Raw genomic sequence first — 14133 nt, 5'->3', positions numbered from 1 at the left:
GGAACTTTTTCACAATGCACCTCACGTTTGTCATATTTTTCCGATAACAGCCTCAGTTTGAGTAGAGCCTCGTGTGTTTCTAATACATGCTGCTGCAGCAGATAACCACATGACTTTAGCCAGTGCTAAACAACTGGAACTGGAACATCATGTACCAAGTTTGAACTGAAGCTGCCACATCATTTTATTGTTTTTCCAGCAAGTTGTTGTCAGGATATTGTTTGTCCACATCTATGATTAAATGGGAACGCTGTGTATTTAATCTTAATGTTGGACTCTGAGATTGGAGTGAGTGAAGACAGGGGTCTGGAGGGAATCACAACATACAGACCAGTCTCCCACTGTCCTCTTCTCCTCTCATGTTTCTCTATTGTCCCTTTGTTTACGGGGGATCAGACAACAGAGTGAGCCTTCGTGTTGAGAAGAGGCCGGGTGATGAGGAGCTGGGTGCCACTGGCAGCACTCTTACTCACACAAGCCAATTGTTTGACTGAACACGTTTTTTTTTTTTAATACAAAGCTTTCTGTTTTGAGATTTTTTTTGGAGTGACGAACATCAAGGATTTACAGCTTTAACAACACTTACTCCTGTGAGTAAAGATAACGTTTCTGCAAAGGCAAACTGGGAGATTTACTGTTTTTACCAGGCAAAAACACACACACACACACACACACACACCGCAAGTGTGACATTTCAAGCTCGGTGGTAGCACCTTGAAATGTGCTGATGATGCCCGTGCTCGTGTGGGGTGACCTCCACTGATTTACCTTTTGAGCCACCTAAAAATAGATCCAGGCTTGCTCATGTCCTGCTGATGACACGAGAAGCTCCCAATTGTCACAAGACACAAGAGTAAAGCTATAATGTTTCACTTTTTCCCTTCACGGAGACATCAGCCATGTTTTAACAAAGCACGGCCTCAGATGTGGTGATATTGCTGCAATTGTTTAGTCAACAATTATCTTTTAATATCTTTACATGTCTGTTGAATAGAGGACATTGTTATTATGCAATGTTGGGGCGAGTTGGAATTATTTATTAATGACTTGCTTGACTTAAGCCCTTTGCTCCTCTTGAGAGCATAGGCCATTGACAAACGTCCTCCAATTTTTTAATAATGGATCCCATTAAATAGAGCCAATAGGGCCGACTCCTTTTTTTCTCCATTGCTATGTTTTTATGAAATTGATGACGATTGATTTGCATCATTGCGATGCAGTTTCTTCAAAGATATTGTCATGGTTTTGAGTTGTTTCATGTTTACGGTTTTATTTTGTAACAGGCCTTTTTCACAGCAGCCAGTCTGACATGAACTAGTTGGGTCAACTCAGGTGTTTCCAATGATACTAATTAAGGTTTTATTAAGGTCGTGTATCTTTATTTACTATCTTCACCTTTGTTGCATTTTATCGTCCGTTTTGATTCTGTTGCACTCACCTGTGTCTAATTGTCCTGTCCTGTGTTCCTTTGTGTCAGCGTCGGCTCATACTGTGTCTGTTGTGCATACTCTGTTTTAGTTCAGTGGTTCACACATGAAATAGTAGGATAAACGCAGGTGTTTCCATTCATACTAATTAAGGTTCCGTTCCATTTATTGCAGCAGAGACTTTCCAGTGAGCCAACATGCACTCACAGCAGCACCCTGACTCTGTCTGACCTGAATGGAACTGAACCTTAATTAGTATCACTGGTAACACCTGCGTCTACCTGCTATTTCTTGTCAGACTGGCTGCTGTGAAAAATGTCTGCTCTGAAATGAACGTGAATGCTTCTTTCATCCATTAATAGTTTTGCCTTTTTTATTGATGCTGTGATTATAAAATGACATAAACCATGACAGAAGGCTAACCCCACTGCTGACCTCTGTGCTTTAAAGATATAGTCAAAATAAAACTGTCAACGTTTGCATATAAAACTGACAAAACCTCATTAAAACTTATAAACTTATAAACGTATAAACTAGCAACCAACAATTATTTCATTATTGTCCCAAAGCAACGTCTTCATAATGTAGCCCAAAAACAATTCAGATTACAAAGATTTAAAATCAAGCAAAGCTCCACGTTAGACTTGTGGATGTTTTCCTTGATAAACTGCTTAAGCAATTAACCAATCCTTGAAGAGTCACTGATAAATGGATCAACTACCGGAAATTAATTAACATATTCTTTAGCGCCACAGTACAGCTTAGAGATACTGTATAGGCACCAGGAAACACTGGCTAGCGTGTAGGTTGTGCTATTGTCACAAATTCAAGATAACACATAAGCCTCCATACACACACCCACATACGCTAATACAACACTTCCATAAAGTGGCAGAACATTGCACAAACGTTAGCACACATTCGCTCAGGCTAATTAAATGTTCCACCACACACGTACTGCACTGTACTGTACTGTATACATTATTTATACAGGAGCACACATTTTAAATGAATTCTTTCCTTCGTAGTACAGTTAAGAGTCTATTCTGAGTCACCTGGTTGGGTTTTAGCCCGGTGCTCAGAGTCTCTTTGATTCTCTCACCCATACACATGTCTGCTGTAGACTCCTAACAGGGTGACCCATTTACCATCAGCATAGTCTCCATATTCAAAACCTCCCTCTGCATCTCCTCCTCTCCATCACTCTCTCTCTCTCTCTCCGCCACCCTTTTCTCTTTTGCCCTGCTTCCAGCGGAGAAAAGTAAAAATAACTGCTCTCTTGCAGCAAAGCTAAAAAGCTTTTATTGCTATGGTCTTAGTCTCTGGCTCGACATGTGAACATGAATCACCTATCTCTATATATAAGTGGGAAACATGTCACATCTCACTTCTTAGTAACCTACTTGGATACTCGTTTTAACACATACTGCACTTTGCCTGAAGTATATTTCGTCTCTAAAGCCACATATATAGCGGACAGTCGTCTGCATATTACCACACTGAAAGTATTGAGAGGGTCCCTGAGTTGAAATATCTCACATTGACGCACAGTAAGCTATGACAAAAATGGATATTTGTATTGGAACAGAGCTAATTTTCTTATGTTGGAAGCAGATCATTTTGGTTGTCTTCTGGTTTATGGTTTTATCTGTATTCTGTTGTTCTCTACTTGTTTTTGTTTTTTCAAGTAATTTCTATTTTGTGTGTATTTCTTCTTTTACTCTCAACATCATCAAATAAAGACATGCCCTTGAGATTAAAATAAAGGTTAAATGAATCCATCAATTACATATTTTTCATATAATAAATTAGTATGAGAAGAAGAAAAAAAATTGTTTAATTTACCTACAAAGTTATTGGCTTAGATATTTGTACTATCTGAGCATGAAAACATATTGCAGTTCACCCAAAGAATATTTGTCCTACTTGTTGGTTCTGTTTCCCATGTTCCTATATTCTTTGCTTTTATTTCTCACACATTTGTCCAACAATATGACACATCGCCTGCTGCCTCAATACACAAAATAGAAGTCATAATCAATAACTAGAGGCTTCTGTCTCTGCTGCTCAGTCTCTCAGTCTCTCTGCTGGCTATTTCATAGAAGTAATAGGTCGTCAGTAAGTCATTTGCAGTATATTTGTTATTTTCTTTAACTAGTGTTGATAGAAAAACATTTGTCGCATTTAACTTTAGGTAATGAAGTCACAAACCTGTTAAATGTACCCCACGCATCACATACAGACATATTTAGAAGACGAGATGAAGGAAATGTGTCAACAAATATACACATTCACACTCCTGTGCATTCTGCATTTTTATCAGACAGTGCAGATTGTTGCTTCTTTTTAGCTTTTATCTGCCTCTGTCGGGCTGCAACTTCCTCTCTAACCACCGCGTTCTGCTTACCATGTCATTTTGTTCATGGTCACAAAATGCGAGCGTGCGCATATTTAGAATTTCACTCAATGTATATAATTTATGACTCGTTTAAAATTTTCATGAAGTGCAGCACTGAGAGAACTTCTTGGTCAATGAATAAATGTAGGGCATAAAATGAAAGAATCATGCACAAATGGCATTTAAAAGAAAAAGGGACCACAGAGCAAACACCAAGCACCCTCAGTACTCCATAATGAATCAACCTGTTTTTAGAAACACTGGTTACACCTCAATATAGTTTCCTCTTCATCTGTCCTAAAGTGTAGGTAGTAATAACCTAGCTTTGTTTTCATTTCAAACTGAGTGCTACATTATGAAATAAAACGTGAAAATAAAATTTACTTTGTTAATGTAAATCCTCTCTGAGAAATACACGAGGATAGCAGCAGCATTAAACATTTAAAACATCTCTTTCCTCTCTTGTTAACTCTGCTGTGACTGTCACTCCTCCCACAGTTGTCCTCTCTTGTTCTATGTGTGGAGTGAGGTGTTTTTTAACAAATATATTATGTTCAGAAATGTGCTGACAGAAGGAATGATATAAAATCAGACTAAAAATATGTAATCCTGTTCAGTCTACGCAGAATATGTTGCTTTATTCACAGTTGATTCTTTACTATAGAACATTTTGAGGAGGGTAGCTCACTGCGGCTAAAGTGTTTAGCAGGGCGATAGTAGAGAAAGTGAGAAATCTATTTTAAGTATATAGATAAAATCTATAAATACACGAAGAGATACAGTGTGGGTTTATCTGTAGGATAAGACTCAATGCTGAGCAAGATGTAATATGTTAAACCTGTGAGAAATCATGGTTAATGATGAATATGTTGGGACTACAGTTTTTACTTTATTTACTGCAAGTTTGCAACAAAAAAGTTTCTTTCTCACATTTTCCAGGTCACAAAATGTTGATGAAATGATGACGTTCAGTGATGACGTGTGTTTGTTTTCCCTATAGTATCTGCTCTTGCAATACAGCATCTACCCAAAGCAACCAGGCGTGTAATTTCCACCGGTGATAAGGATAAGGGGGAATGGTCACTCTCACTTTCCAAAAATCCTATTTGTGTCACCCTCACTTTCATAATTTCAGGTTGATCTTCTCACTGAAGTCTCACTGAATATTGTTGTGGTAACGTTCAGACACCATAATCCACCTGAGTGAAGAGCTGAGTTGATAAACGTGTTCATACACACTTTGAGTCGCTTCAATTATTACTGTGCAGTCAAAGCAAAAAGCTGAAAGAGCGGCAGTGACTGGTGCAGCGAGTGCTTAATGGACACGTTTTTTTTCTCCCCTGAGTTTTGCCTCTCAGGCTACATTTAGGCTGAAGGTTGTTGGGGCTGTATGCAGCATGAAAGCGGTGCTAGAAACAAATAAGACAGCTTTCTGAAGACATAAACTTATCATTATCTTATCTAAAATTATTTAAACTGTTTTTAAAGGTTCAATGTGTAACATTTAGGAGGATCTACTGGAAAAGTGTTTTTGTTACTTTAAAATGAGCCCTTTGTATCTACAGAGAGTGCAGGTCCTCTTTCACAGAGTCCGCCATGTTGACCTACTATGTTTCTACAGTAGCCCAGAATGTACAAACTAAAACACCGGCTCAAAATAGTCGTTCCACAGCCACCGTATTTCTCTTACATGCTTGGCAGTGGATTGTGAGGCAATGCCACTAAATCCTAGTGATGTAGCAAATTTCAACCCTCACATTTCACCCTCTGCTAGCATGTAGGAGAAAGTGTGGTGGCCATGAAATGCGTCCTATCAAGAGTAAGTGTCTATTTTGGGTATACTTCTAAATCCCCTTGTGCATCATTCAGTATTCGGTACTTCAGTACTGTTGTAGCAAAGGCATAATCCTAGAGTCCAATGATCATTGTGGATGGATTAAAGGATGAAATATACTTTTATACTAATGCTGATTTCATAATGATCGAGATAGAGAGTTTAACCTTTGCTGGATGGGCCACTTTAAAAAACAATTTGAGGCATATATTAAGAGTATACCCATGTTTCCAGCACCATTACACCACAGAATATATGCTAATGAAAATATAGTTATGCATATTACATTCCAATAGAGCCCCCTAAATCTTACACACTTAACTTTTAAGTAGGGTTACACTTTTAAAATGGCCTTTAACACACCAGTTCCCGCATAAACAAATACTTGTTCTTGTTCGATTTTCATTGAATAAAATAAATGTTTGTGACAACTCTAAATATAGGTCACAGTATTATGAAATTTGATTTGACACAGTTTTTAAAGATGCTGATATAAGACTCTACTTTTCAGTAAATTATCACGTATCTCAGCAGCACTAAATGTGGAAATGGCTATTTTTGTAGCTGCTGTGACTCTCATCAGCTTTACACCAGTAAAGGGCACCTAAAATTATCTTTAATTATTTCCACCTAGACTTTTAACACATTGTTAAATAAAGACAGAAAGTCTCTCTTTTCTTTTTTGTCTTAAATATTAAGACAGGGCTACAATGCACTGTTTGAAATGGCTCGTTTCTGGCATGGTTCTTTACATCAAACTATACAGATTAGATAATATTTGTACATCTGGAATTACTTTCATCTTACCCTATTTGACTCAACACTATAACTAATATTAATGTGATGCTTTGTTATAAGGTCACATTTGGTGTTGTGTTCATCATCATTAATAAACCTAGCCACAAAACCAACACATTTTCAAAATAGATAAAAGTAAAGACAATTCATAAACTGATTATGTTTCACCTCTGATGTCTGTTTTTATTTAGTTATTGCATTTGATCACACAAATTGTGGATAAGTAAAATGTTACATAGACAATCCAGTAAAAATTATGAAAATGAAAATGTGATTGTTGATGGATCACCTGCAGGTGTTAATAATCAGTCACAGTAATCTGCCATTAACCCCATTCCTGTCTGATCATTGTAACAATGGTGATAGATTTAAAGATGTTTTAGCCTTCATGCTTCTAAGTATATTCACTTATATGTCAATAGTTTTACTTTTTGTAGTTTTCTAAACATATTGTTCATGTTCTTTAACATCACCACTCTACTTTGGACAACATGCCAAAGATTATGTCAAAAGCAATTGCCCGGAAATGCCTCCATAAGCCAATTTCATTATATTCATCCTATGTGAAAAGACTTTGGTATGTGTTGTTGAAACATGGGCATAATATAAATTGTAGGTTTTTACTAAACATTAAGTTACTTTAAAGGTCCCTAATCACAGAAAATCACAGACAAAGGTAAACTTGTTGTTGAGTGTGGAAAGCTGGACACTTCTTGCCCTCAGTGGTCTCAGTGGTTATGTAGCAAAATGGGAGGGACCGCTGGCATTTTAAAACTGCTAGAGCTGAAGCTGTTGCAGTGAATACCGCAATTTACAAATGTTTTATGTTTGTATTTATATTTTGGCGGTCAAATGTTGGCACTAATGCATGGTTGCAATTTGGAAGAAGAGAAGATGAAGCAGTAAAACGTTGCCTGTTTGTCATTTCCGTGAAATGCACAACGTCCGTACTCGAATTAAGACAAGATTAGTACGCTTTGTCATGAAATACATAGTATACAGTGTACTACGTAAAAGTGCATGGAAGTATCTAACTTCATAGTATGCGTAACTAACTGATCCTCTTTGCTGACTTACTCTACTTTTTACCATCATGAATGTATGAATACACAAATTATCCCACAGTTGTCACTTGTTTTCACGCCAGCTGCATAGAGTAGCTTAAAAATTGACATTGGAGTTAAAGTTAAACAAATACAGTGCATGACAGTACACTTACTACTTTGCAACTTTAGGATGTGCAGCTCTGAACGACACAGGTTGCAAATAATGCCTTTGCTTGATGAATACACCTTAGAAAAGCAGCAAACAGAGGAAGATACAACAGCACTACATGAGCTGAGAACCATGCAGTCACATGTAGTAGGCCCTGCTGGATGAGTCACACCATCAAGCCTTGCTTTCATGCATACCAAGCACATTAATGGCATAAATTTCAATACTTTTATGAAGAGACATGGCTAGAACCCACATTATACTGCAATCTTTCCTTGAGAGCACACCACAAGCAACTGGTGACATCAATTGTTCCCCAGCTTGTCTGTGGAAATTACCATTCTTGATGATGCTGATTTGCGATTAATTAAAATCTGTTAGTGATAGCAAGGATGGCAAGAGGTTATCTAATATCTCAGCACAGATTAACATTTTATGTAAGATGTTAAGCACTTACGCAGATTTTCTGATACATGAGAAGCTGGAGCTTCAAAAATGTCTCATCTATTATCGAAATAGTTTCTTTCGACCAACTAATCCTTCACTTAACCAACTGTTGCATCTTAAGTTTCAATGTTGCATAATTATATCTTCATTATCATCTGATTTTAATATCTCAAACTGCAAGCTGCAAGACAAAGACTTCAAAATAATGCAAACCACGAATATGTTCATACAAATGACGGGCCTACAGAAATTAAATGCTGTCTTACCTTATGCCTGCACTTAAGCACGACTCCATATGCTCCTGTACAGTGAAAAAGACACACAGATACTAAAGATCAATAAAAAAGTGAGGCTGCGACATGTGTATAAGTTTCAACATCTTAATTATGTTTTAGCCTCTTAAACCTCAAACAAACAAGTTCCTCAAAAACAAGTGCAGTAGGTGAGAACCACCAGAGAAACAACGGTTAATAGGTGAGGCGGAGGCATACGTACACTCCCACACACTCAACACACACATATGCCTGTTTTGACAACTAACACCACACACACACACACACACACGGTGTCCCTGTAGCTTTCTATCTTTTCTAAGCACATCATGTTCTTGGTCGATCATGTTAAAATGTGTCGTTTACGAACATCAATCTGTTTTCTGACTTGGATTGGTTAAATTTATTTATTTAAAATCACACATGCAACATAATGAGGTTAGGTAAGTGCTGCTAATCTCAGACACTAACCCATGTGTCCACTTCCGGTTGTCTCTGTACCAGTTTAATATCTTTATTTGACTAGAGAACGGTGCAAGAATATAGTGAGCTATTGTACATCATGGACAAATTGATAAACAAACAGACAAAATAGTGTTGTAGTACTTAGCCCTGTTTTTTCCTGTTACTAAGTTACAAATGGAAATCATCTTAAAGACACAAGCCTGATACTATAAATCTTATGGAGAGCTGAGGTCACACTCCTTCCCCTACAGCTAGCCTGTCATGCTACCCTCTGTAACAAAATAGCTGTTCATTGTTCTTTGTGAAGAGCTGAAACCAGATAAAACAATTATTAGTGTGAACTACCACAACCTTGTGGTAGCTGCAGTTGTTTAATACTGACAGAATGAGGGAACATACTTTGTATAAAGTAGTTCAGCTTTTCAGAAGGATTGAGGAAACAAACCCTCTATGATAAAAAAAAAAGTGCTGAGTTATTTCAGACAGCTCTGTCTGCAGGTAGGTCACAATTTGCAGGATCAAATTCGTAAATAATTTCACTCATAAATTACAAATAACAGAGCTCTCACATGCTCTGACAATGATGAGCTAGAAAGATGAACAACTGCTTTAGAAAATCCCTCTTTCTTTGATAATAATTTAGACGTACAAGATTATGTGACTCCTAAGAAGTGTGTACAAAATTCAGTACAGCTAACATGAGCTAAAGGAAAAGGTTATACTTCATGGAAAATGCAGTCAGTCAGTAACACAATAGTTGCTGATTGCAACCTCCTCCCCTCGCCCTCACTATCCTAGCATGAAGATGAAACTGTGATGGCCCTATCTGACCCTGTCCTGGGTCACTGTAGGGACTGGACCTTTACATTTCACATCATTTAATTGCTGTTCTTTGTGTGTCTAACGTTTTGATTTATGTACGCTGACAAGGAGCGATGTTCTTCACAGTTAGTGAGAATTATTAACAGTACAATAAACACTTGGTCACTCTGTCTTCTCACATTAGATTGAGGCCAGGGATGCATGTCAGTCCGACTCACAGAAATCAACTCCAAAATGACCTGTGTGTGGAATACTTGAGAGTAAAATGCAACTACATTTTACAAGTTTTATCCTTATTTATTTCATTTTCTGACCACCCATCAAGTGCTGTCCCTGGAGCAAAAGTTGACTAGCCTTGTTATTCTTCAGCAAAACACACACAGACGTGCACAACCGAGGCTTATCTCCATGACCTCAGCATTTCAGATATTATAAATAAATATAATAAATATTTGTATGAGCCCAATAAATAAATAAATAAATAAAACAGAATGTCACTGCTATGTCCAAATATGCTTATTTTCATATTTCAGAAAGGAAGTATGAAGACAACAAGTAACAGTGGAGGATGTTTTTTTGGGTTTGCATCAACAGCTAATCAAAACAGGACCAGATCATGGTATGATTCTTATTAGAGGACGTGTCTAATATAAACCTGTTTCAAATAAAGCCTTGGTTCTCTCTGCAGTTGAGGTAAAGTCCCTGGAAACAACTTGAGTATAAACAAATGACTAATTCCTTGTGAGGACAGTCTCGAAGGATTATACACTGCTCTAGGAGAAATTTCACCAACCTCTCAGGCTCACGAAGCCCTTTTAAAGTAAAAAATGCTATGCTCATCTAAAACATATACAAGATTTGACACCAGTGATATGCAGGTTTCAGCTGTCCAATATAAAATCCATGTAAAGCTGCTAAAACACCTCAGTTTCCATAAATAATGAAGTGGATATGACCTCAGAGTCCTTGATCAACAGGATCAGAGTTGCAGGTTAAAAACAATCCGCACGTTCTACAAGCATACAGTAAAATCTGCTGTGTTAAAACCACCCACCTTCTCCCACAATGCCAAGGACTTCAAACTTATTCATCACATCACCGAGAGTGGGGGCTCCTCCAGCAGATGAAATGAGCTGCTCGGGTTTTAGCGAAGAGACTCCTGCTTTGACCGGTGGTTGATGGTGTGAACTGTAGAGTCCAGGAGAAACGTGGCGAGCGTCTGACCACACCCCATCTTCACTCCTCTTCTAAGCCTGTTTTAAAATGTCAGTTTGTTTTATTTATGGATCCGACTGTAGGTGTTCCCAACTTCAAATTCCCTTTATTCCATGTCTTGAGGTTGTACGTCTCGTGCTTCTATCCAAACCTCCACATGGTTGTACCTGCAGGACCAGAGACAAAACAGAGAGGCAAGATGTTATAATATGCTATTGTGGGGTCATTCCAAGGTCTAACTTCCCATCATCCCTTGCACAGGCAGTAGCATGCTGGTGGTATTCCTGGCACAGATGGTGGCTAACTAGGACATGTACTGTGCATGATGCACAGGAAGGCATTTCCTTGAGGACACATTCAGAGCATGGATGACTTAAGCATGACTTCCACACACTCATTCTATCCCTCTAGTCCCAACAGCCACACATTCAATCTGGGGGATGCTGCAAGTGTGACAGTCTAGCATGAATGTATTAGGCTGGCAGCACTGAAAAAAGGTGGGGTCAGTCATACTGGAGACCGATAGGTGATTGTTGAATCTTGTTCCAAGGTTGTCAAATACCAAATACCCAGCTTTGGGTTATGGTACATGGGAAATGAAGCACCTTGATACAATAGGTGATGTTAGTGATGGGAACAACACTCAACAATCAACTGTCCTGATCCAGTCCTGCTAAGTCCAACTTAAATTCAGTTGGACCACCACTTTGGTCCAAATATCTCAACAACAATTTGATGTATTGTGGTAGAATTTTGTACAGATGTTGACAACCCCTTACACCCCCAGGATGAATCCTACTGGTGATCCCCAGACTTTTCCTCATGAGATATTTTGTCTTTCAGTCAAATGTCTCAACATTTACTGGATAGATTGCCATACAATGCGGTCCAGATATGATGGTGGTGCCAAGAAAATGAATCCTAAGGGCTTTAGATGATCCCTTGACTTTTTCTCTAGCGGTCAAAGGTTTCACTGACTAAAATATCTCAACATCTGCTAGGTGGGTTGGCACAGTTTTTGGCACAAACGTTCACAGTTCATAGATGTATCCTACTGATTTGGTCACCTCCTGATTGCTACACTTACGCCACCAGCAGGTTGACTTATGAGAACTGTTGGATGGACTGCTGCCATGACATTCATTCAAAAGGACATTCCCACTTTGAGTTGTACCCAGTGGATAATTACCTACAGCTCTCTGTTGCTGTGCTCCGTTGCAGCCTTACTTTGCCCCCCCCCCCCAATTTTCAAGAACATGTTCTGCATTTATTCACCCTCAATTTGTTTTACTAAGAAAAAAAGAAGAAGCTCACAATTATATCCAAAAGGCTTAGATCTCCTCCTGTCACACATCCAAAAACTGACCACGGTTATTAAATGCCTCTTTTGTAATGCGAATGCTGTTGGACTGGAACCATCAAAGCTTCTCACAGTATCAGTCCAACTTCATTTGTATAACACTTGATTTATTCAGCAGTGCAAAAAACACTTTAATGTTGATTTGGCTCATGTGCCTGTGTGGGCGTTTTCCTATGCAGTGTACACTCCACACAGCTAAGTCTTTCCAGGGGGAAGTGATAAGGTGGATGTTGAGGCCATCCATGGCTAGTCATTTAAGGATACAGGGCTGCCACTGGGGGTGGGGGTGATTAGATCCATACTGTATCTCGGCTTAATATACTGATATACCCTCAAAGCTTGCAACTGGAGCAACCAAGGATGCAATATGTCCTGTCTTTCAAAAAAATCTTTAAAAACATGATTACAGCACAGGGTCAGTTTATTGATAAGCTGCTGCTCCTCCTTGCAAACCATCAGGCAGACAGCTGGTAAATGGAAATAAGGTGGAAAGCATCACTGTTAAAGTGCTGAATACATTGACAGAGCTGACTGAAACATTCATCTTGCAACAAACGCCTGTTGGTGACTGCATGCGAAGAAAAGAAAAAAAAACACGCGAATGAGGAGTGAGTTTGAATTGGAGTGTGAATTTAATAGGCAGGTGCGTGCACGAGAGTATGTGTGTGCATGTGTATATGAGGTGTGTGTGTGTGTGTGTGTGTGTGAGAGAGAGAGGGAATGAGAAAGAGAGAGAGAGGGAGAGAGGATAGTAATGCTGCTCTCTCTGCATCGAAACTGCGTCTCTATCATCGCTGCGTTGCGGAGCGCACCACCATTCCATCGCTGTCCACGCGTTTCTCAGCCTACACAGCAACCAGTGCATACATTATAACCTAGTTCACGGACCAGTGTTCACGACAGTGTTGCACAAGATCCACAAATACCCATAACCCCTACACAATTAGCCAAAAAAAAACAAAAAAACACATAGAAATAATCAATCGCAGGCTCAGTCCATCCATTAAAAACCAACGAACCCCTTTTTACCTGCAAATGTGATGATGTGTCGCCTGTGTGAGGTGAGAAAAGCTGAATCTGTGAAGCACACACACGGCATCATGCCCCAATGAAAATGATGATGTGGGAAGACGAAGAAACATCATGTGGAGCGACAGGAGGAAGAGAGAGAAGGAGGAGGAGGTGGAGGAGGAGGAGGGGGAGGAGGAGGAAGGGGGTATAAGCCCCGGGCCCCCTGCGCGTCGTGACACGATCAAATATCCTACTCACTCAATCTCTGGATGGAGATGGAGATGAGAGCGAATCCGCAGGCATAACACCGATGATGGGGTCTCCATGTACCGTCAACAGTTCTTCGGAGGCTCCGTGTTCATAGCCACAGCATCAGCTGGTTATAGCAGCAAAATCGTCATTCATCTGAGCGACGCTGCGGACAGCCAATAGAAACGCGGACGTCTGCGCGTTCCAGCACTGATTTTTTTTTATTTTTTATATCCAATATGAGCTGTGATCAAATAAAACTTTTGGGATGGAAATGGAGTCCAGCTCATAATTTGTTAAATCTTATACATGCCTCATATTAATCACACAGCTGGTCCCCTCATGGTGCTTCCTCTCTTTTTGGTTGTGTCAGTGATTAAAAATCTTTCCTGCAGCTCGTCTCTCCACTCTCTCCCACCTACACCTCCCCTTCATGACTGCACTAATTGGCGAAATCAGTGTGAATTCACTGGATTTTACAGACACTCGGTCTGTTTCGTAATGAGCAAGTGTTATAAAATATTTTGGACAGTAGAAATGCTGCAGCTACAGGCTGCTGCAAGACACCACCTTCTTCAGTGTTTGACCTCCACACCACCATCACCTTTCAGCTTACTGTC

At 39.3% G+C, this 14133-nt stretch overlaps 1 protein-coding gene across 5 annotated transcripts in view; it reads right to left on the bottom strand.

Annotated features, from left to right (window-relative positions):
- Positions 1-13885, bottom strand: part of cdkl5 (cyclin dependent kinase like 5) — a 35175-nt gene extending 21290 nt beyond the window's left edge. For 2 of the 5 annotated variants that reach the window (XM_019278104.2, XM_019278105.2), the window contains exons 1-3: positions 13523-13885; positions 10733-11060; positions 8386-8420 (exon numbers count right to left, since the gene is read on the bottom strand). In XM_019278104.2, the coding sequence (XP_019133649.2) occupies positions 8386-8420; positions 10733-10769 (72 nt within the window). In that variant the 5' untranslated portion in view covers positions 10770-11060; positions 13523-13885. Of the gene's footprint in view, positions 1-8385; positions 8421-10732; positions 11061-13282; positions 13473-13522 lie in introns of those variants that run through there. The other 3 variants (XM_019278101.2, XM_027281854.1, XM_019278103.2) reach the window with 2 other exon arrangements.
- Between the last annotated feature and the right edge of the window lie 248 nt (positions 13886-14133).

This window comes from Larimichthys crocea, chromosome VIII (assembly GCF_000972845.2).
Source record: "Larimichthys crocea isolate SSNF chromosome VIII, L_crocea_2.0, whole genome shotgun sequence".
In the NCBI taxonomy this organism is placed as follows: domain Eukaryota; kingdom Metazoa; phylum Chordata; class Actinopteri; family Sciaenidae; genus Larimichthys; species Larimichthys crocea.
The sequence above is the reverse complement of the archived record's forward strand: the minus strand, read 5'-3'. Positions and strand labels throughout refer to the sequence as shown.